Source organism: Podarcis bocagei, assembly GCF_964188305.1.
Source record: "Podarcis bocagei genome assembly, chromosome: 18".
NCBI lineage: Eukaryota > Metazoa > Chordata > Lepidosauria > Squamata > Lacertidae > Podarcis > Podarcis bocagei.
This window is the reverse complement of record NC_138144.1, coordinates 6,399,302-6,423,161: the sequence shown is the minus strand read 5'-3', so window position 1 is coordinate 6,423,161 and position 23,860 is coordinate 6,399,302. Positions and strand designations below refer to the sequence as shown.

At 47.5% G+C, this 23,860-nt stretch overlaps 1 protein-coding gene across 1 annotated transcript; it reads left to right on the top strand.

Annotated features, from left to right (window-relative positions):
• Positions 1-4,763: 4,763 nt before the first annotated feature.
• On the top strand, positions 4,764-23,501 carry LOC308577617 (procathepsin L-like). Its single transcript, XM_081177979.1, has 8 exons — positions 4,764-4,984; positions 7,698-7,835; positions 11,323-11,445; positions 15,627-15,785; positions 18,271-18,495; positions 18,590-18,749; positions 19,756-19,870; positions 23,201-23,501. The coding sequence occupies exons 2-8, from the start codon at positions 7,707-7,709 to the stop codon at positions 23,298-23,300; spliced, it is 1,011 nt and encodes a 336-aa protein (XP_081034105.1). The 5' UTR covers positions 4,764-4,984; positions 7,698-7,706; the 3' UTR covers positions 23,301-23,501.
• The last annotated feature ends 359 nt before the right edge of the window (positions 23,502-23,860 follow it).

Genomic DNA, 23,860 nt, shown 5'->3' with positions numbered 1-23,860 from the left:
ACCCAAGGAGGCCACAGATCATTAGAAGCCAAAGGCCTGACAGAAAGAATAATTTTTGGCCTGACACCCAAAGCTAAAACAAGCCAGCATTCCACAAGTGGGGAGCCACCAGCGAAAAGGCCCCGTTCTCGTGTTGCCACGCACTGGACCGCCCAAGGAAGGGGCAAATGAAGAAGGGCCTGCAATGACCACTGCAGGGTCCGGGTCGATTCATGTGGAAAGAGGCGGTCCTTGAGGCATTGGGATCCTGAGCCACATAAAGGTGCTATAGCTCAAAACCAGGAGATAGTGGAGACAGTGTCTGAACTCGCAAGTTGCTATCTGGGGCTTCAGGCTCTCCTAGCCTTTCTGGTGATGCTAGTAGCAGAACCTGGGAGTCTTGTGCATGGAAAGCATGTTCTCTACCACTGATCTATGCTCCTTAAAATACTTGTTCAGTGGTACCTTGGTTCTCAAACTTAATCCGTTCCGGAGGTCTGTTCCAAAACCAAAGCGTTCCAAAACCAAGGTGCGCTTTCCCATAGATAGTAATGCAAAACGGATTAATCCGTTCCAGACTTTTAAAAACAGCAATTTAACATGAATTTTACTATCCAACGAGACCATTGATCCATAAAATGAAAGCAATAAACAATGTACTGCAGCCACACAGTCAAATCAGTAGCTCAACTGAATTCCACACAGTCTCAAAAACAAAACAAAAAAGAACTGCAAAAAGAAAAACGCAAAAGAAATAGCAAAAACAGAAAACGGAACTCAAAACGGAAGTGTGGCACTCAAATCAGAAGCGTAACACTCGAAACAGAGCACATTTGGCTTCCAAAAAAAGTTCGCAAACCAGAACGCTTAACTTCCGGGTTTACAGTGTTTGGGTTCCAAGTTGTTTGAGTACCAAGGCGTTTGAGAACCAAGGTACCACTGTAAAAGGAAAGTAAGATACTAGTCCTCAAGGGTCTGAATGAAGAGCTGGTTTAAAGAAGGAGTTGCCTTGCCTGGAACCAGATGACTGGTCCATGTAGTGTGGGATTGTCTAAACAGACCAGAGGCAGACTTACTGCAGTTTCAGACTTGGGCAGGTCCTATTCCCATCCAACTGCCTCCCCCTTTTTTACTTGGAGCCATTTGGGGATGGAACCTCAAGACTTGCTGCATACTATGTATATCATGGGTGGGCAAACTAAGGCCCGGGGGCCGGAACCGGCCCAATCGCCTTCTAAATCCGGCCCACGCACGGTCCGGGAATCAGTGTGTTTTGACATGAGTAGAATGTGTCCTTTTATTTAAAATGCATCTCTGGGTTATTTGTGGGGCGTAGGAATTCGTTCATCCCCCCCCCAATATAGTCTGGCCCCTCATGCTGCTAGCTTCGAGAACACTGTCCCACCATCTCGTCCTCTGTCGCCCCCTTCTCCTTGTGCCCTCCATCTTTCCCAACATCAGGGTCTTTTCCAGGGAGTCTTCTCTTCTCATGAGGTGGCCAAAGTCTTGGAGCCTCAGCTTCAGGATCTGTCCTTCCAGTGAGCACTCAGGGCTGATTTCCTTCAGAATGGAGAGGTTTGATCTTCTTACAGTCCATGGGACTCTCAAGAGTCTCCTCCAGCACCAGAATTCAAAAGCATTGAGACTCCTTAGGGTGGTGATAAAGCGGGATATCAAGGACACTGACAAACTGGAACGTGTCCAGAGGAGGGCAACCAAAATGGTCAAAGGCCTGGAAACGATGCCTTATGAGGAACGGCTAAGGGAGCTGGGCATGTTTAGCCTGGAGAAGAGGAGGTTAAGGGGTGATATGATAGCCATGTTCAAATATATAAAAGGATGTCACATAGAGGAGGGAGAAAGGTTGTTTTCTGCTGCTCCAGAGAAGCGGACACGGAGCAATGGATCCAAACTACAAGAAAGAAGATTCCACCTAAACATTAGGAAGAACTTCCTGACAGTAAGAGCTGTTCGACAGTGGAATTTGCTGCCAAGGAGTGTGGTGGAGGCTCCTGCTTTGGAGGTCTTTAAGCAGAGGCTTGACAACCATATGTCAGGAGTGCTCTGGTGGTGTTTCCTGCTTGGCAGGGGGTTGGACTTGGTGGCCCTTGTGGTCTCTTCCAACTCTATGATTCTATGATACAAACTCTTCTTCTTCTTCTTCTTCTTCTTCTTCTTCTTCTTCTTCTTCTTCTTCTTCTTCTTCTCTCCTCCTCACAGATCCCAGAACCCCTAACAAACTACAATTCCCAGGATTGTATTTATAAATAAATTATTATTATTATTATTATTATTATTATTATTATTATTATTATTACTACTACGATTGAAGGAGTTGGATATTTTCAGCCTGGAAAAGAGGAGACTTCTCCTTGTTTTATCTGTGGGGAAATGCAGGGGCACATAGCTGAGGTGACACCTTGGGCGCAGCCATTCATACCCAAAGCGCAGCTGGCGAGTTGTTTTGATCGTCGAAAACAGCGAAGCAGAGCTCGTAGTGGGAAATGGGCATCAAGAAGGAAGTGAGAAGGGTTTTATTGTTTCAGAGAAAAGGAGAAGTGGGCAACTCGCCTTGTTTCAGGGTGAGCCATGACTTTATATCTGATGAGAGTAAAATGGAGGAGGGGGGCGTTTTTCGATTCCTTTGAAAAGCGGCTAACATTCTCCTTTCCCTTCCTCCCCCACAACAAACACTCTGTGAGGTGAGTGGGGCTGAGAGACTTCAGAGAAGTGTGACTGGCCCAAGGTCACCCAGCAGCTGCATGTGGAGGAGCGGGGAATCGAACCCGGTTCACCAGATTACGAGTCCACCGCTCTTAACCACTACACCACACTGGCTCTCAGTAGGCAGTAGGATTTAGGCAAATTCATGGAGAAGAGGCCTTTCAGTGACTACCAGCCATGCTGACTATATTCTATTGCAGATATCAATATTGCATAGTTTGAAACAACGGGATGGCATGAAAACGGGCTCCTTTTTTGGAAATAAAACATCAAGGCCCCAAAGTTTGTTCAAAACTTGACTTGCAGAACTTTCCTCAAAAGTATCAAATGGTACATCCAAACAGTTCTATAACACATATGCCAGTCCAAGGCATAGACTCAGCATCTTACAAAATATGAAATATAGCCGTATCTTGGCTCCTGAATGCCTTGGGAGTTGAACGTTTCGGGTCCCAAACGACTGAAAACTGGAAGTGAGTGTTCCGGTTTTCAAACTTTTTTTGCAAGCCGAACGTCCGGCGCGGTTTCGCTATTGTTTCTGGCGCGCCTGCGCAATTGGGAATCAGTCAGAAACCGCGTCTTGGTATTCAAACGTTTCGGAAGTCGAGTGGACATCCGGAACGGATTCCATTCAACTTCTGAAGTACTACTGTAATTCCTACAAACCTGGTCTCGGTCTCGGTCTCTCTCTCTCTCTCTCTCTCTCTCTCTCTCTCTCTCTCTCTCCAGCATTCATTTTGCCTGGACCTGTTTTCCTGGAGAGCTTCATTCAAATCCTAACTCTGGCAGAGTTTGGAAACAAAGACTCCAGCTACCAACCTTCCAAGATGGCGAATTTGCAATTTGCAATACCTCTCATGTGATCTAAAGTAAAACACTCATGGGAGGAGGATGTGTCAGAAGCTGACTAGGGAACAGGGCTTAGTGAGCGGGGAGAGTCGGTGGCCGAGAGAAGTCCAGAATCAGAGACAGAAGCTGAGGCAAGAGGGGAGGGGGGCCAAGACGCACAGATGGGTCAGGCTGGTGAAGAAGCCAGGGGGTCTCACCCTCCTGCTGTAAGAAGCTCCCCTTCCCTCTGGTCTTCCAGAACCAGGAGAGGCATGAAAAGGGCAGAGAAATTAGCTTCAAGCAGGCACTGTCTCAGATTGCTTGGGGGAAACTCTGGAGAAACTTAGGCAGGGACCTTCCGTCTCAGCAACTGCTTCATGGAGGCAATAATTCCTGAAGATGAGTTGCTGCACTCATTAGATCTGACACTGCTGTGCAGATCCCGTTGTTGCTTATAAGAAGCTAACTCTCACTCGGTGTACTGCTGGCTCGCTCCTGTCACCTGGTAAGGGCTGGGAGAGAAGCTTTCCTGAAACCCCGGAGAGCCATCGCTGCCGCTCAGTGTGGACAATGCTGAACTGTTGTTGTTGTTGTTGAGTCACTTAGTCGTGTCCGGCTCTTTGTGACCCCCTGGACCAGAGCACGCCAGCCACTCCTGTCTTCCCCTGCCTCCCGCAGTTTGGTCAAACTCATGCTGGTAGCTTCGAGAACACTGTCCCACCATCTCGTCCTCTGCTGTCCCCTTCTCCTTGTGCCCTCCATCTTTCCCAACATCAGGGTCTTTTCCAGGGAGTCTTCTCTTCTCCTGAGGTGGCCAAAGTCTTGGAGCCTCAGCTTCAGGATCTGTCCTTCCAGTGAGCACTCAGGGCTGATTTCCTTCAGAATGGATCGGTTTGATCTTGCAGTCCACGGGACTCTCAAGAGACTCCTCCAGCACAATGCTAGACTAGATGGAGCAAATGCACTCCATCGTCTCTTGAGACAGACAGGTGCCAACGACAACAACAAGAGGAAGGCAGCTCTCTAGCTGATCTGGTGGGACTGGGAAGGGGAAGCAGGTATACTGGGCCATGAAAACCCCTGTGACTGTCAGAGAGATTTCACCAGCTGCATTGCCCACGCAGCAAAGATGTTTCTTTAAACTGCTAGGGCAACACAAAACTTCCCCCTTTCGTTTTTCTTAGAAACGAAAATGTGCAAGCTGTAGAGTTTTAAGTTTGCTGAACCCAGCGACCCAACCTTTCCGCCGGCGACTTTTCTTCTTGTGACAAAGTCTCGCTGTTTCATCCCCGAGATGTTGTGGTTTCTTTGGGGGGGTGGGATGAGGACTCCAATAGATATGTCATTTGCAAGGACTTTATAAAGCCTCTGCATTTTCGTCTTCCTCTTTCATGGAGAAGCACGAGGAGGTTAAAACAAGAAGCTTTCTTTAAATCCTTCAGTGGAGAGAGAGGTAAGATTTGTGTGAGGGGGGCCAAAGTAATTTGGGGGGAGGGTGGGGGTAGGATCAGACTGCCTTGCATACCTTTGGGCTCTGTCCGAAGACTAACATCTACAGTCTGCTTTGACCTTAACACAGCCAATTATCATCTTTCCCTGCAAAACAGCGCTGTGAAGTTAGAGAGGATGTTGTTGTTTAGTCGTGTCCGCCTCTTCGTGACCCCTGGACCAGAGCACGCCAGGCACTCCTGTCTTCCACTGCCTCCCGCAGTTTGGTCAAACTCATGCTGGTAGCTTCGAGAACACTGTCCAACCATCTTGTCCTCTGCCGTCCCCTTCTCCTTGTGCCCTCCATCTTTCCCAACATCAGAGACTTTTCCAGGGAGTCTTCTCTTCTCATCAGGTGGCCAAAGTATTGGAGTTTCAGCTTCACGATCTGTCCTTCCAGTGAGCACTCAGGGCTGATTTCCTTCAGAATGGAGAGGTTTGATCTTCTTGCAGTCCATGGGACTCTCAAGAGTCTCCTCCAGCACCAGAATTCAAAAGCATCCATTCTTCGGCAATCAGCATTCTTTATGGTCCAGCTCTCACTTCCATACATCACTACTGGGAGAACCATAGCTTTAACTATATGGACCTTTGTTGGCAAGGTGATGTCTCTACTTTTTAAGATGCTGTCTAGAGAGGATAGATTTGCAATTAATGCAGCCCTGAATCTCCTGCTTTGATTGTTGTTTTTTTGATAAAAAATATCCACACAGTCACAAAACAAATTAACCGAAAAGGCCTTGAAAACAAAAACGCAAAATAAATAGCAGAAACAAAAGCGCCAAACTTAATCCGTTCCAGAAGTCCATTTGACTTCTGAAATGTTCAAAAACCAAGGCGCAGCTTCTGATTGGTGTAGGCGCCCCGGAAACAATAGCCAACAGCCGCATCGGACGTTCGGCTTCTGAAAAACGTTCAAAAACTGGAACACTTACTTCTGGCTTTTCGGCGTTTTGGAACCAAGGTATTCGAGAACCCAAGGTACCACTGTACTGAACATGGCAGGAATGTTTCCAGAGAGGTTCTGCTACTGATGTTGCCAGAAGTTTGCCTTTATTTTACCGGAGCAGATCCCTAGTCCAGTGGGAACCAGCACTGGGAATTTGGGGAAAGCTGCCACAGAAGCACAGTAGCTAAAAGTTCACCATGGGGATACGGACAGGCCATAGCTCAGCGACAAAGAATCCGCTGGTTCAGTCATCACTGCCATCTCCAGGAGAAGGGCTGCCTGCCAGTGCAGACAAGGCTGAGCTCAATGGACCAATGGCAGGGACAGACTCTGGTAATAGGATGCCCTGAAGGGAGTACAAAATTTCCTCCAAAAATATTTCTAATTTTCACAATGATTCATTTCGGTACATTTGCTTTTTTAATGGATCTTCTCAGTAAGTACCTGTATAAAGGTAAAAGTAAAGGGATCCCTGACCATTAGGTCCAGTTGTGACCGACTCTGGGGTTGCGGCGCTCATTTCGCTTTATTGGCCGAGGGAGCCGGCGTACAGCTTCCAGGTCATGTGGCCAGCATGACTAAGCCGCTTCTGGCGAACCAGAGCAGCGCACGGAAACGCCGTTTACCTTCCCGCCAGAGCGGTACCTATTTATCTACTTACACTTTGACGTGCTTTCGAACTGCTAGGTTGGCAGGAGCAGGGGCCGAGCAATGGGAGCTCACCCCGTCGCAGGGATTCGAACCGCCGACCTTCTGATTGGCAAGTCCTAGGCTCTGTGGTTTAACCCACAACGCCACCCGTGTCCCAGCTTGTATAAATATAGTGGGTTTTTAAAAATTAAAAAAAGCATTGTTATTCCTAGACAATGCACTAAAAGGACATTTAAGCTTAAAAGCAAACAGCAAAGCAGTGCTTTTTTTTTCTGTGACTGAGAAAGTCTGGACTCGTGTACATAGAATCTTACAGTGGTGGATTTAGAGGAGTATGATACATAATGGAAGTTTCTTTATATATATAATTTGTTATTAAATTTTCTGTTTTACAATTTAAAGTACTCATTTCTACATCCTTAAGCTATCCATGACTTCCCTCCCTCTCTTTCCATGGTTCATTTTGCACAACATAAACCCCTGCGTATTTTACATAAACTAAACCGTTCAGGATTCCATTATTACATCCATCCAAACTTATTTACACTGTTGAATTTACCTTAATGATGCCCACGTTTTCAAATAAACACAGTCCCCCCCATATATTTAATAAACGTTTTCCAATCTTCTCTAAATGTACGTTCTTCTTGTTCTCTTATTCTATATATGTTAGGTCCGCAAGCTGCGCATATTCCATCAGTTTCAGTTGCCATTAGTTGGGACCTCGCTCGTTTTCCATTTTTGGGCTAACAAAACATGGGCCGCAGTAGTGGCATACGTAAATAACCCTTTTTGACATCTGGGAATTTCCGTCTGAGTTATTCCCCCAAAAAAGAACTCTGCTTTTGGGGGGAAGTACATTTTAACATTTTTTTCAGTTCATTATGAATTGTTTCCCAATATTCTTTTACCCTTTCACAGGTCCACCACATATGGCTATATTATTATTCCTATTTTGCACCCCCTTGGCTCAGTGACCAATGTAGGAGAACAGCCCGCACTGCCCTAAGTCTGGTACTGCCAATCTTCTAACTTGGCACAAGGCAACTGCTTATGACTCTAGACATTGCTTTCCTAGGTAAAAAACATGCTTCCAATCTCGGCGATGGCACTGACCGGACTGGTCCTGCTGAGGACTGTCAGCGCAGTGCAGGATCCGACCCTGGACAAAGCCTGGGGAGACTGGAAGAGAGCCCATTCTAAAGAATACAGCGAGGTGAGTTTTCTCTGGCATGGCTAAGACTGGCAGTGTCTTTGCGCCTCTGAAATTCTGGCACCTTGGGAATTCGTGTGCCCCCAAGCATGTGCAGAGTGACATTCCAGAGAAGAAGAAGAAGGAGGAGGAGGAGGAGGAGGAGGAGGAGGGGAAGGGGAAGAATTTTTTATTTATACCCTGCCCATCTGGCTGGGTTTCCCCAGCCACTCTGGGCGGCTTTGAGCAGAATATTAAAATACAATGATTCAACAAATATTTAAAGCTTACCTAAACAGGGCTGCCTTCAGATGCCTTCTAAACGTCAAATAGTTGTTTGTTTCTTTGACATCTGGTGTTCCACAGGGCGGGTGCCACCACCGAGAAGGCCGTCTGCCTGGTTCCCTGTAACTTCACTTCTCGCAGGGAGGGAACCACCAGAAGGCCGTCGGAGCTGGACCTCACTGTAGGGGTGGGTGGGGGTGGAGACACTCCTTCAGATATACTGGGCTGAGGCCGTTTTAAACGTCAGCAGCAACACTTTGAATTGTGCCCGGAAACATACTGGGAGCCAATGAAGGTCTTTCATGACCGGTGTTATATGGTCTCAGCGGCCGCCCCCCAGTCACCAGTCTAGCTGCTGCATTCTGGATTAGTTGTAGTTTCCGGGTCACCTTCAAAGGTAGCCCCACGTAGAGCGCATTGCAGTAGTCCAAGTGGGAGATAACCAGAGCATGCACCACTCTGGTGAGACAGTCTGCGGGCAGATAGGGTCGTATCCTGCGTACCAGATGGAGTTGGTAGACAGCCGCCCTGGACACAGAATTGACCTGCGCCTCCATGGACAGCTGTGAGTCCAAAACCACTTCCAGGCTGTGTACCTGGTTCTTCAGAGTCACAGTTACCCCATTCAGGACCAGGGAGTCCTCCACACCAGCTCGCCCCCTGTCCCCCAGAAACAGTCCTTCTGTCAGGATTCAACCTCAATCTGTTAGCCGCCATCCATCCTCCAACTGCCTCCAGACACTCACACAGGACCTTCACTGCCTTCACTGGTTGCGATTTAAAAGAGAGGTAGAACAAGACAGAAGGGGAAAGCAGCTCTCTGTATCGGCATAGGAAATGCCTTTCCGGCTCTGTGGAAGTCACAATCCGATACAGGTCTACTCAAAAGTAACTTGGTAAGGCTTAATCCCAGGGAAGAAAGTTTTTCTTCAGACTGCACATATCAGGAAGTAGAGCCAGCCACCAACTTGCGTACATTCCAACATTTATCCAATGAATTTAGGGATAATAATAATAATAATAATAATAATAATAATAATAATAATAATAATAAAGGTAAAGGTTAAGGGACCCCTGACCATTAGGTCCAGTCGTGACTGACTCTGGGGCTGCGGCGCTCATCTCGCTTTATTGGCCGAGGGAGCCGGCGTGCAGCTTCCGGGTCATGTGGCCAGCAGGACTAAGCCGCTTCTGGCGAACCAGAGCAGCGCACGGAAACGCCGTTTACCTTCCCACCAGAGCTGTACCTATTTATCTACTTGCAGTGGCGTGCTTTCGAACTGCTAGGTTGGCAGGAGCTGGGACAGAGCAAGGGGAGCTCACCCCGTCGCAGGGATTTGAACTGCCGACCTTCTGATCAGCAAGTCCTAGGCTCTGTGGTTTAACCCACAGCACCACCCATGTCCCTAATAATAATAATAATAATAATAATAATAATAATAATAATAATAATAATAGTTATTTTATTTATACTCTGCCCATCTGACTGGGTTGCCCCAGCCACTCTGGGTGGCTTCCAACATATATTAAAACATTAAAAAACCTGTCCCTATCCAGGGCTGCCTTCAGATGTTTTCCAAAGGTTGTATCGTGCCTGTTTACGCCCGCTTTCCTCGAATGAATCCATTTCTGTACACGCCGGTTGTTTGCAGAGCTGCATTGCCGAAATTCAGGGAAGTGGAAATTTTGCAGGACAGCATAGTTTCGGTTCACATCTCAATTCGAGAAGTGCAAATGAGCCAGTTTCCTTATTAAAGTGCATCAAATTCCCCCTCCATATCTGCTACTAACACTACTTCTTGAGAGGAGGGGAGAATTCAAGGGCCATATCAATTCCAAACTCTTTCTTCTTTGGCGATCCCTCGTAGCTGAGTAAGATTGTCTTCCATGAACACGGTCTTAACAGTGAGTCCGTAATTTTGGATCCACACGTCTTTCCACAGTGGGGATGTAGGTTTCTGGGCGGGAGTTAACCACAGGGAGGGTTTGCCAAGCGTGCCTTCCTCTTAGCATGTTTCTCCCTTGCGTCCTGAGTTCGAGAGTCTTCAAAGCCCATGACACCTTTGGTAAAGGCTGTTCTCCAACTGGAGCGCTTGCAGGCCAGTGTTCCCCAGTTGCTGGTGTTTATGCTACATTTTTTTAGATTTGCCTTGAGACAGTCTTTAAACCTCTTTTGTTTTGTACGCTTTCCATTTTTAAGTTCGGAATAGAGTACAGTGGTACCTCAGGTTACATACGCTTCAGGTTACACATGCTTCAGGTTACAGACTCCGCTAACCCAGAAATAGTGCTTCAGGTTAAGAACTTTGCTTCAGGATGAGAACAGAAATTGTGCTCCAGCAGCGTGGTGGCAGCGGGAGGCCCCATTAGCTAAAGTGGTGCATCAGGTTAAAAACAGTTTCAGGTTAAGTACGGACCTCCGAACAAATTAAGTACTTAACCTGAGGTACCACTGTAGTTGCTTTGGAAGACGATCATCGGGCATCCGCACAACATGACCAGTGCAACGAAGTTGATGTTGAAGAATCATTGCTTCGACATTGGAGACCTTTGCTTCTTCCAGTACACTGACATTTGTTCGCCTGTCTTCCCAAGTGACATGTAAAAATTTTCAGAGACACCATTGATGGAACTTTTCGAGGAGTTGGAGATGGCGTTTGTAAGTGGCCCATGTTTCACAAGCATACAGTAAGGTTGGTAGTGCAACGGCTTTGCAAACAAGCGTTTTGGTTTCCCTGCAAATGTCCCGGGTCCTCAAACACTCTGCACTTCAGTCGGGAGAAAGCTGCGCTCGCAGAGCTCAGGCAATGCTGGATTTTGGCAAGCCATCTCGCCACGACGAGGTGATGATCCAGCGAGTGAGTCTGAAACATACTCAGAGTCGCAAAGTGATTTCATGCTCTTTATTCAGCTCATAGTGGTGAGGAGGAATGAATGAATGTCCCCTCACAGTATCTGCTTTATATACATTATTTACACAATGGGCTGCACATGATTGGCTAATTCCGGAATTCTACTGTAAGCCAATCAGGTTGTGGATTCACTTCTATCTGGAGCAGGATTGGGTGGTTCCTGCCAACCAATCATACTGCTGCATTGTTCTAGGACCAATCAGACTGCTGCATTCTGAATCCTATTGTTCTAGGACCAATCAGACTGCTGCAGTTTGGATCCTATTCAACTCAGTACATAACAGAGTCCAAACTCTTTATCGGGTTCCTTGCAGGAGGAAGAACTTTTCCGGAGGGCTGTGTGGGAGAAGAATCTACAGGTCATTGAAGAGCACAACTTAGAGGTTTCCCAGGGGATGCACACCTATGAGCTAGGCATGAATCACCTTGGTGACTTGGTAGGTGGTCCATCATGGGGGTCAGGTGGGATTACTATGAGGAATTATGAAAATATGGAGCAAGCCATTGTGCCTACAATGAAAGCATTGCCTTGACTGGGCTTGAGTCATTTGACATGATTTCTGATCGAATCGCACAAACCTCTGCCATTTTCTTTCTCTGCCTGACAGGCACATATAAGCATTCTAAAACACAGACTGGTTGCTTCACCAGGCGTCCTGAGCCATAAAGATAGTAGGTAACTTTGATGTAGATTTTGTTAATCTTTCGGTAGATCTTAAGGGCCAGGAAGAGAGTTCACAAGGAGATGGTAAATACTATCTTTCATTGCCATCCTTCCTTTCCTGATTATGACCTCCGGGATTTGCTAAATGCATTCCGCATTCCTCCTTGATTCCTGTTTTATTTACCTGGACATGTAAAGTAAAGGTAAAGGGACCCCTGACCATTAGGTCCAGTCATGGCCAACTCTGGGGTTGCAGCGCTCATCTCGCTTTATTGGCTGAGGGAGCAGGCGTGCAGCTTCCGGGTCATGTGGCCAGCAGGACTAAGCCACTTCTGGCGAACCAGAGCAGCACACGGAAACGCCGTTTACCTTCCCGCCAGAGCGGTACCTATTTATCTACTTGCACTTTGATGTGCTTTTGAACTGCTAGGTTGGCAGGAGCAGGGACCGAGCAACGGGAGCTCACCCCATCGCAATGATTCGAACCACCGACCTTCTGATCGGCAAGTCCTAGGCTCTGTGGTTTAACCCACAGTGCCACCCGCACCTGGACATGTATGCTGTGGGATTATGATGGCGTCCGGCACATTTCTGCTGCGCCACTGTGCTCCTGTGCCTAGCTCTCTTTAGCTCTCTCTTAGCTTAGTCTCAGCAGAGTTCCGCAGCGGGAGAAATTGTTGCCATGTGTGGGTAATAAATCAGACTGTACGTAGGCTTCTTGCTTATTTCCAACAGTCTTTAATCGCGTAGAAAAACATAATAAATTAGCCCGGCGAAAGAGCAGACATCCTCTCGCCTCTCGGTCAAAACCGAAAAAGAACTCACACACAGAGAAAACACTCCCGTATGTGAAACATAGCCACGCCTCAGAATGTGAGACGTCACTCAGAACTGTTTAACCCTGTAAGTTCTGATTCTCCTCACATATGCATGCTCAAAGTAGTCTTTGTAGTTAAAGGGATTTCAGAAGGATTTCTCTGATCTAACTTTGTACCCACGTGGTGGGTTTTTTTTGAAATGCTCAGAGGAAATCTGATTGGTTCCTACAAGCGCTGTGCTATAAGTTCTTTTGTTAATAAAAGGGACCTGGGCTAGGGTGTGACAGATTATTATTGGCACTCCTCCCAGAGTCTTGCTGGTCAAGCCTCATGTATATTTTATTAATCAGGGTCCAAATCCTTCCTTCGCCTTCGGAACACAACAGTCCATAAATTGGGCAGACTTTCTGCATTCAATCCAGACAGGTGGTTTATTGCTGTGGTCAAGCTCCTCCTTGGGGAAGGATGATAGCATCCGCCTTCCATGCATAGAATCATAGAGTTGTAGAGGCGCAAGGGACCCCCTGGGTCATCCATTCCAACCTCCAGCAATGCGGGAATCTCAACCAATGCATCCATGGCAGATGGCCTCCCAACCTCTGCTTAAAATCGTTCAAGGAAGGACAGTCCACCACCTTCCAAGGGAGACCGTTCCACTGTCAAAAAGCTCTTCCTATCTTCTTGACGTTCTTCCTGATGTTTAGCCAGAATCTTGTACAGTGGTGCCCCGCAAGACGAATGCCTCGCAAGACGGAAAACTCGCTAGACGAAAGAGTTTTCCGTTTTGGAGGTGCTTCGCAAAACGAATCTCCTATGGGCTTGCTTCGCAAGACGACAATGTCTTGCGAGTTCCTGCTGGTTTTTTTTTCCTTTCCCCCCTCCTTTTTCTAAGCTGCTAAGCCGCTTATCAGCTGATCCGATCAGCAGATAAGCCGCTAATAGCACTAATAGCGCTGATCTGCTAATCCTTCAATGGGCTTACTTCGCAAGACGAAAAAACCGCTAGACGAAGAGACTCACAGAACGGATTCTTTTCGTCTTGCGAGGCACCACTGTAATTTGAAGCCGTTGCCTCGATTTCTACCCTCCAGAGCAGGAGAAAACAAGCTTGCTCCGTCTTCCATGTGACAGCCCTTAAGATATTGGAAGTTGGAACTCATATCTCCTCTCAGTCTCCTCTTTTCCAGGCTAAACATACCCAACTCCTTCGACCGTTCCTCATAAGGCTTGGTTTCCATACCCTGGATCATCTTGATCACCCTTCTCTGCACACCTTCCAGCTTATCAACATCCTTCTTTAATTGTGGCACTCAGAACTGGACGCAGTATTCCAGGTGTGGTCTGACCAAGGCAGAACAGAGTGGGACTGTTACTTCCCTTGATCTGGACACTAGACTTCTGCTGTTGCAGCCTAGAATAGCATTACGTATTTACAGGACCGCCTCTCCTGGTCTGCCCCGCAGAGGACCTTAAGGTCCATGAATAATCATAGTTCCGATATACTAAATTTAGATCTAATTACAGCAAAAAAGGTCATCAAGCAAAGATTGGAGGAGGTTGATTTGCAACAAAATCTTACCACAGGTGGAGGTATATGTTCCCTGATAAACCAGGGCATTACATTTATGCCCCAGATACCTCAATATTTGTCTACCTTATCGGTTGCGTCGCATAGATTCGCTTTTGTTAGAGCCAGATTTAATGTGTTCCCCTCAAATGTGCTGAACAATAGATTTTCTAATGGTAAAACCTCTGTTTTATGCGCATGTGACAACAAATCAATAGAATCCCTTCATCATATCTTGTTTAATTGTCCTTTATATATTGTTCCCCGATCAAGGATTCTGAGCTCAATCATTTTGGAAACTCTTGCAAAACCACCTGAATCACATCTAGCCTATCTACTCCAGGACATTGATTCTTATAGAACATTACAGGTTGCCAGATTCCTGAATTCAGTTCTTTCATATAAAAGACTTCATGGAATGCTGCACGACTATTAAAATCTAGTAAACTCTATCCTCCATCTTTATAATCAAGGCCACAATATGGTACATCTAGAGATTGTATGTAAGGTGAAGGACAGTATGCGTTGAAATATTTTAGTTGATATTTTAGAATGTAAAATGCTATTTTATTTATTGATTGGTTTTTACCTTGTGGGCTTATAGCCGAATAAAGTATTATCTATCTATCATAGTTTTGAGGTCCCGGGCCCTAAGGAAGTTAGATTATCCTCCACCAGGGCCAGGGCCTTCTCAGTGATGGCTCCGACCTGGTGGAATGCTCTGTTCCATGAGACCAGGGCCCTGCAGGATTTAACTTCCTTCCGCAGGGCCTGTAAAACAGAGCTATTCCACCTGGCTTTCAATTTGAACTTCGCTGGATCTTTTATTTCCCTTCCTTCCCTCCCCCTCCCCTTTTTATGAAGATTACTCACTCTGGGATCCCACAGCTAATTTTCCCCTGGTCTCTTCGCTGGCCCAAATAGGACTACAGTGGTACCTCGGGTTACATACGCTTCAGGTTACATACACTTCAAGTTACAGGTTCCACTAACCCAGAAATATTACCTCGGGTTAAGAACTTTGCTTCAGGATGAGATCAGAAATCATGCTTTAGTGGCGCGGCAGCAGCAGGAGACCCCATTAGCTAAAGTGGTGCTTCAGGTTAAGAACAGTTTCAGGTTAAGTATGGACCTCCGGAACGAATAAGTACTTAACCCGAGGTACCACTGGAATTCAGCCAGCTAGCCCTGGTGATCATCTAATGTTTATTGGATGGATTTTCTCCCTAAATTGATTTTTGAATTCTGAATTTATTGTTATTCTTGTTTTATACTGTATATACTGTATAAGTGTTTTAAATTTGTTGTTAGCCGCCCTGAGCCTGGTTTTCTGAACTGGGAAGGGCGGGGTATAAATAAAAAAATATTATTATTTATTATTATTAGCTTTTTTTGCTGCTGCATCACACCGTGGGCTCATGTTAAGCTTTTGGTCCAGTAAGACGCTCATATCCTTTTCTTAGGGAGAAAGAAAGCTACTCCTGGCCACCCACCTCTCAGGCCACAAGCCAAGAGCATCTCTAAGGAGAGGAAATAAGCTTTGATGTAGACTCTGCTTTTCTTCCCCAGACGCGAGAAGAGTTTAACCAAAAGCTGAATGGCTTCCGTTCGGACACAGCTGAAGAAGATGGTGACGACGAGGCCCTTTTCGAAGATACTGACACCCACGAGACACCCAAGCATGTAGACTGGCGCACCAAAGGTTATGTCACCCCCATAAAAGACCAGGTGAGTTGGCAGCAAATTGGGAGTGTTCAACTTGGACCTGGGAGCCTGGGGTTCAAATGCTCTTACCACGTGTCGGTCACTTGTTACCTCCCAGCTTGCCTTACCCTCACAGGGCTTTTGTGCGGAGAGAGAGGAGGCCGCGCCTCATCCTGCAATGGTGGTGGTGCCTGCCCCCCAATACTGTTGCTGTTGTTTAGTCGTCTAGTCGTGTCCCCCTCTTCGTGACACCCTGGACCAGAGCACGCCAGGCACTCCTGTCTTCCACTGCCTCCCAAAGTTTCGTCAAACTCATGCTGGTAGCTTCGAGAACAGTGTCCAACCATCTCGTTGTCTGTCGTCCCCTTCTCTTTGCGCCCTCCATCTTTCCCAACATCAGGGTCTTTTCCAGGGAGTCTTCTCTTCTCCTGAGGTGGCCAAAGTCTTGGAGCCTCAGCTTCAGGATCTGTCCTTCCAGTGAGCACTCAGGGCTGATTTCCTTCAGAATGGAGAGGTTGGATCTTCTTGCAGTCCATGGGACTCTCAAGAGTCTCCTCCAGCACCAGAATTCAAAAGCATCCATTCTTCGGCGATCAGCCTTCTTTATGGTCCAGCTCTCACTTCCATACATCACTACTGGGAAAACCATGGCTTTAACTATACGGACCTTTGTCGGCAATACAAAGGTCCGTATAGTTATACAAAGGTCCGTATAGTCCCCAATACTAGATCTTCCTAATTCTCAGCTGCCCTTCCCAGCTGGTGGTCTCAGTCTTGCAAGGGCTTCTTTTGTGCCCAGCATTGAGTGTCCACAAATGTTTAGTTTCCACTGTTTAGAACAAGCACTTTAAATGGATTTATAACTTCCAAGGTGATTATGTTTTCTGCTGAACAGACTGGTGTTGGAGAGAGCGCGAGCACAAAAAGGTTAATACACAAAAAATAATAATAGTGTGCTCTTGGGAATCAAAGCACCTTCTATAATTCTATCGACCAAAACTTTTAATATACCAATTCTCGTATACTGTTAAGTTTCCTACAAAAGACTTGTAGTATGTTCCCTATAAGCTCATTCAAATGTTTAACTAACTTCCCCTAAAACCTGTGTGGCGGCGCTGAGAGGATGTACTGACACCGTATATTTAAAGTCTGAATTGAGATCGATCTTAACCTGTCATGGCCACCTGATGAGTGAAAAAAAATGTTATTCATCCATCCATCAGGAGTTGTGAACAGTTCTGCAAAGCCAATATCAACAGGGACAGCTAATTGTGGATCTGGGAAATTCACAAATGTCCTTTAGTAATCTGAAATAGTAATTTGTGGTATAATTGAGCCGCCCTGGGAGACCAGAAAATTACAGCTGTTATGTATTCAGTGGTCTGTGTTTGCCTGAGCTCCTGTGTTCTGATTCGATACTTGATGTCCAATCACAAAACATTTCAGGATTTGGGCCTCTGCCAGTGGCCCTTGAACTCTGAGCCGTGATTTGCAGCTTGGAAATTTAGACAGCCAATCATGTTGGGAGTGGGAGTGGCCCAGGCATGTATATAAGCGGTTGCTTTGCCCCCGTTTCCCAGTTATGTAGTTCAATAAAGGTTCTTGCTGTTATCGCTGTGTCTTGCCTTGTGGGAACCCACAAATAATAATAATAATAATAATAATAATAATAATAATAATAATAATAATAATAATAATAATAATAATAATAATTTAATATTTATACCCGGCCCATCTGGCTGAGTCTCCCCAGCCACTCTGGGCGGCTCCCAATCACATGTTAAAAACACTACATCATTAATTGTTAAAAACTTCCCTAAACAGGGCTGCCTTCAGATGTCTTTTAAAGATAGGATAACTGCTTATTTCCTTGACATCTGAAGGGAGGGTGTTCCACAGGGCGGGTGCCACTACCGAGAAGGCCCTCTGGTTCCCTGTAACCTCACTTCTCGCAATGAGGGAACTGCCAGAAGGCCCTCGGCGCTGGATCCGGGCTGAACGATGGGGGTGGAGACGCTCCTTCAGATATACTGGACCAAGGCCGTTTAGGGCTTTAAAGGTCAGCACCAACACTTTGAATTGTGCTCGGAAACGTACTGGGAGCCAATGCAGATCTTTTAGGACTGGTGTTATGTGGTCTCGGCGGCCGCTCCCAGTCCCCAGTCTAGCTGCCGCATCCCGGATTAGTTGTAGTTTCCGGGTCACCTTCAAAGGTAGCCCCAGGTAGAGCGCATGGCAGTAGTCCAAGTGGGAGGTAACCAGAGCATGCACCACTCTGGAGAGACAGTCTGCAGGCAGGGAGGGTCTCATCCTGCGTACCAGGTGGAGCTGGTAGACAGCTGCCCTGGACACAGAATTGACCTGTGCCTCCATGGACAGCTGTGAGTCCAGAATGACTCCCAGGCTGCGCACCTGGTCAGGACCTACACTTCAACAATACCCCTAGGAGGGATGGCCCCTAACCCAGATCCCGACTGCTGGATCAAGGAGCTTCCCATTTCCCCTGCAGGGCGATTGTGGGTCTTGCTGGGCGTTCAGCGCCACCGGTGCCCTGGAAGGCTTGCATTATAAGAAGACCCGCAAGCTGGTCTCGCTGAGCGAACAAAACCTCGTCGACTGCTCCTGGAAGCAGGGAAACCAAGGGTGCAACGGAGGGTACATGAACTGGGCCTTCAAGTACGTCTGGCTCAACAAGGGGATCAACTCTGAGAGGACCTATCCCTACGAGGCCGAGGTAATGTGGGAGAAGGGATCTGCTGTTCTGCGACCGCGGGGCGCGGGCCGACGCTCAGCCAAAGCTCACGTCCCCAATGGGTCTATCTTGGCAGGATGGGCCCTGTCGGTTCAACGCCTCCGACCGAGCGGCAACGTGCGCTTCTAGGGTCAAGATCCCGAAGAGGAACGAGACAGCCCTGGCGCGAGCTGTGGCGAAGGTGGGCCCCGTTTCTGTCGCGGTGGACGCAAGTACCTTTATGTTCTACAAGTCGGGTAAGTTAACATTTTTTGATAGGAAGACAGGCTGTGCTCCCATCCTTATGTTGTAGCCTGTCAGACCTTTCCCATTGGTTGGGTCTGTGTTGCTCCCGGGAGGGAGGAAGGGAGTCAAGAGACACCAAGGATGATTAAGAGAAAGAGTTTATTTCTGCTTTCCGAAGCAGCAGAAAGGCACTGTGTGATTGGTTCGGAGCAAGCACACTTAAAGAACGGTTACATACAGCCTTTAGGTCCCCTTTCCCCCTCCCCAGGAATCCAGCCTCATGAGTCTGTCCACGTAAGTTTGCATCCTTGAGCATGAATAGAAATTGTTTCTGTACTCTTATCTGGCACTCCTGGCGCCATTCCCGGGGTCTGTGCGTCAGCGTGGTCAGGATAGTTACAACCGGTAAGATAAGTTGGATGCGCCATCCCGTCTCTACTCGGGACTGACAAGGCCATCTATTACGCCTTCATGGACTGATAAAGGAGAAGGCTTTGTTTATTCAGCTGGTTTGTGTTATACAGCTCAAGCTAATGCATTTTAGCTAATTAATCCTCAAAGAAAGAATTTGGGAAGTTTTGGGGCCTAATTGGGGTGACTACACAGTCAGGTTTGGGTAACCTGTCCCTTCAATGTCCTGGTGGATCAGATCAGCAATAACGCACAAGGTGCCAGTGAAGTCGACTCTTTATTAAAAAAACAACAAAACAGCTCAGGACTAGTGAGCACAACAACTCTTCCCAGCAGATGAGGAACTTGCGAGGACTTAAGGCACCCTAAGTCTCCTCCCCGAGTAATCTGAGATTTCTTTGCGGTCTCTCTTCGCTCCTCTCTCTTCATACCTCTTCTGGTCCTGTGAGACCAGCGTGGAGGGGAGCTGGTTGCAGCAGCTTGACTCAATGAGGGAGAGAGGGGCTTTTTCCAGGGACTTGAGCGTGAGCCAGGGAGGGGACTTGCGTCATTCTCTGTTTAGCACCCCTGTCCCCCCACCATGACCGGCAACTCTTCCTCCATCAGGAATCTTTCACCACAAGGACTGTGAACAGATGTTGAATCACGGCATGTTGGCAGTTGGCTATGGCACCGTCAAAGGAGATAAGAAGATTAAGGATTATTGGATCCTGAAGAACAGGTGAGAAAGGGTGGCTAAGAGGATAGAGGAGGGAGAACCACATAGGTCACACTTAGGTCTTTGGGGCAAAGAGGCAAGATGGAAACGAGGGACATAGAAAGATTCCCGAAACCGAGCCAGACCATTGGTTCATCTAGCATACTCAGTACTGCATACACTGACCGGCAGCATCTCTCCAGGGCTAACAACAACAACAACAACAATTTATTGTTTATACCCCGCCCATCTGTCTGGGTTTCCCCAGTCACTCTGGGCAGCTTCCAACAGAATATTAAAATACAACAATCTATTAAACACCAAAAGCTTCCCTAAACAGGGCTGCCTTCAGATGTCTTCTAAAAGTTTGGTAGTTATTTTTCTCTTTGACATCTGGTGGGAGGGCGTTCCACAGGGCGGGTGCCACCACCGAGAAGACCCTCTGCCTGGTTCCCTGGAACTTGGCTTCTCGCAGGGAGGGAACCACCAGAAGGCCCTCAGAGCTGGACCTCAGTGTCCGGGTAGAACGATGGGGGTGGAGATGCTCCTTCAGGTATAGTGGACCGAGGCCGTTTAGGGCTTTAAAGGTCAACACCAACACTTTGAATTGTGCTCGGAAATGTACTGGGAACCAATGCAGATCTCTCAGAACCGGTGTAATGTGGTCCCGGCGGCCACTCCCGGTCACCAGTCTAGCTGCTGCATTCTGGATTAATTGCAGTTTCCGGGTCACCTTCAAAGGTAGCCCCAAGTAGAGTGTGTTGCAGTAGTCCAAGCGGGAGATAACTAGAGCACAGCCTCATTTCAATGGAAACTCAAATCAAAAACTTTTTTGAAAACGTCACGTCTTCACCAAGAAAATGTCAAGTCTTCACCTAGGCTAACTTTCCAGACTGGTCCTACATGGGCCAGAAAAAAGCCAGGGAAGTCCCCAGATCGGAGGTCCATCACAGGAGGATGATCTGCACCTTCATCTCTGGGCAAGCGAGTTCTTGCGTCTCTGAACACAGGCTGCATATAGCTGCCTCGTGACGCCAACGGGGATTCCCCTCTGTGTGCAACCCGGCCGTTGTGACAGCTGGCATTTTCGCAGTTCAACCCCCTGCAATTCAGGAAAGTACAACTAATTAATCTCAGGCTGATGGCCCACCACCAAACCTGTTTGGAAACCGGCAGCGAAGAAGAGTCCCCGGTCCACAAACACATTGTTGTTGTTCTTGTTTAGTCGTTTAGTCATGTCCGCCTCTTTGTGACCCCTTGGACCAGAGCACGCCAGGCACTCCTGTCTTCCACTGCCTCCCACAGTTTGGTCAAACTCATGCTGGTAGCTTCGAGAACACTGTCCCACCATCTCGTCCTCTATCGTCCCCTTCTCCTTGTGCCCTCCATCTTTCCCAACATCAGGGTCTTTTCCAGGGAGTCCTTCTCTTCTCATGAGGTGGCCAAAGTCTTGGAGCCTCAGCTTCAGGATCTGTCCTTCCAGTGAGCGCTCAGGGCTGATTTCCTTCAGAATGGATAGTATGTGTCCACAGACACATACAGTGAGGGAAATAAGTATTTGATCCCCTGCTAAATTTGCCCGTTTGCCCTCTGACGAAGGGATGACCAGTCCATAATTTTAATGGTAGGTTTATTGTAGCTGTGAGAGACAGAATCTCTGACTTTTGTCTTCTGGGTTTCCTGTTGCCATTCTGTCTCTCACAGCTACAATAAACAAACCTACTCTTAAAATTATGGACTGGCCATTTCTTCGTCAGAGGGCAAAGGGGCAAACTAAGCAGGGGATCAAATACTTATTTCCCTCACTGTACGTGGTTTTTGTTCCTGTCAGGGAACTGCCATCGGAAGGACAGGTGGTGGAAGGGCTCACACAGGTTGGGAGAGACTCAGCAGCTGAAGAGGGAACCAGCAGGGGGAGAGGAGGGGCTCCGAGGGAAAGTGAGCAGGAGGGATGGCTCCGAGACACTTCCAGCGAAGACAGTGGGGAGGTTTCAGGACCTCCTATAGGGACACCCACTCCTCGCCGGAAGCTGTCACGCCGAGAGTCCAGAAGACGCGTTTCCGTTAAGGAGCTTTTATGTTGGAAGCGATTCCGAAAGCAGCCACAGTCGGAATCTGCCAGCGACTGACGGAGCCATGCTTAAGGCGCTCCGTCACAGACAGAGGTTTGCGGACTTGACCAAACTCTGAGGGATTACGATTTTATGCACAAGCAGCTCATCATCCCATCACAGTTCCTTTCTGCCGGTTTCAAATAAAAATCCGAAAGACCGCCCTGTATTTTAAAAAGGCGGGATGCATGGAAACCGCATATATACAGTGAGGAAAGATAGTATTTGATCCCCTGCTAAATTTTGCCCCTTTGCCCTCTGACGAAGAAATGACCAGTCGATAATTTTAATGATGTGTGCAAACCTGGTGGGAACATCTGACCTCTGTAATTGCCAACAAGGGTTTTGCCACCAAGTACTAAGTCATCTTTTGCAAAGGGATCAAATACTTACCCTATTTTTTCGCTCTATAAGACGCACCAGACCATAAGACGCACCCAGTTTCTGGAGGAGGAAAACAAGAAAAAAAATATTCTGAATCTCAGAAGCCAGAACAGCAAGAGGGATCGCTGTGCAGTGAAAGCAACGATCCCTCTTGCTGTTCTGGCTTCTGGGGTAGCTGCGCAGCCTGCATTCGCTCCATCAGACGCACACACATTTCCCCTTACTTTATAGGAGGGGAAAAGTGAGTCTTATAGAGCAAAAAATACGGTATTTCGCTCATTATAATGCACATCAATCTCTTGACTTTTGTCTTCTGGGTTTCTGGGGGGGAGGTTCCTGTTGTCTCTCACAGCTACAATAAACCTACCATTAAAATGATGGACTGGCCATTTCTTCGTCAGAGGGCAAATGGGCAAATTTAGCAGGGGATCAAATACTTCCCCGCCCCCTCGCTGTAGTTAAGAGCCCGAAGGCCTAACGAACAAGAAATGCTTTGGCCTGGTACCAAAAGTTATGCAATGATGGGGGAGAGAATTCTGGGAACTGCAGTTTTTTCAAAGGGTGCCAGGAACTGTCACTCTGCGAGGGGTCTCCTTAACAACTCTTCAGCACCCTTAAAAAAAACCCACAGCTCCCAGGATCCTTTGGGGGAAGCCTTGACGGCCTGAAGTGGTGCTTTAAATGTGTGGTGAACTTCTTGGGAGTTGCAGCGTCACTTGCTTGCGTAGCCCTGCCTCCTTCATTTGCATACCCCTGCCCCTTCATCTCCATAGCAGCACCCAGACTCCAGTTAGACTTATCACCCCGCTGGAACAATTTGTTGCAGAGGCTCTCACCTGTTCTTCTTACCTTCCCACAGCTGGTCTGAAACGTGGGGCGAAAAGGGCTACATGCGACTTGCCAAAGGCCGTCACAATCAATGCGGCGTAGCGAGTGACGCCAGCTACCCCACTCTGTGACCTGCTGCGTGGGGCCACGATCACTTCTTCCAGATTGTTTCCATGGTTTCAGGAACGACGACGAGCCGCCGGGCTGCTTTGAGGCGTCCCAACAGGGCAGGCGTGAAGCTCTGGACATTCTGCTTGCAAATTTACCCCGAGAGCAAATTATACAGGAAGGCATAACATAACAAAATAAAAAATAAATTCTGCACATATTAAGACAGGCTTGAGTGTTCTAGAGAGGCCCCTCTTCAGCCTCTAGAACAGGACAGGTAGACGAATCCAAATAAACAATCATCACTAATAATAGCTGATCTATTGCTATTTTTTGGGGGGCGGGGGGCAGAAGAAAATCTCACACACACGCCCAGACCCCATACATTCAAAGTACATGGATTCCCCAGGAAACTATCTTTTGTTTTGTTTAGTTGTGTCCGACTCTTCGTGACCCCCTGGACCAGAGCACGCCAGGCACTCCTGTCTTCCACTGCCTCCCGCAGTTTGGTCAAACTCATGCTGGTAGCTTCGAGAACACTGTCCAACCATCTCGTCCTCTGTCGTTCCCTTCTCCTTGTGCC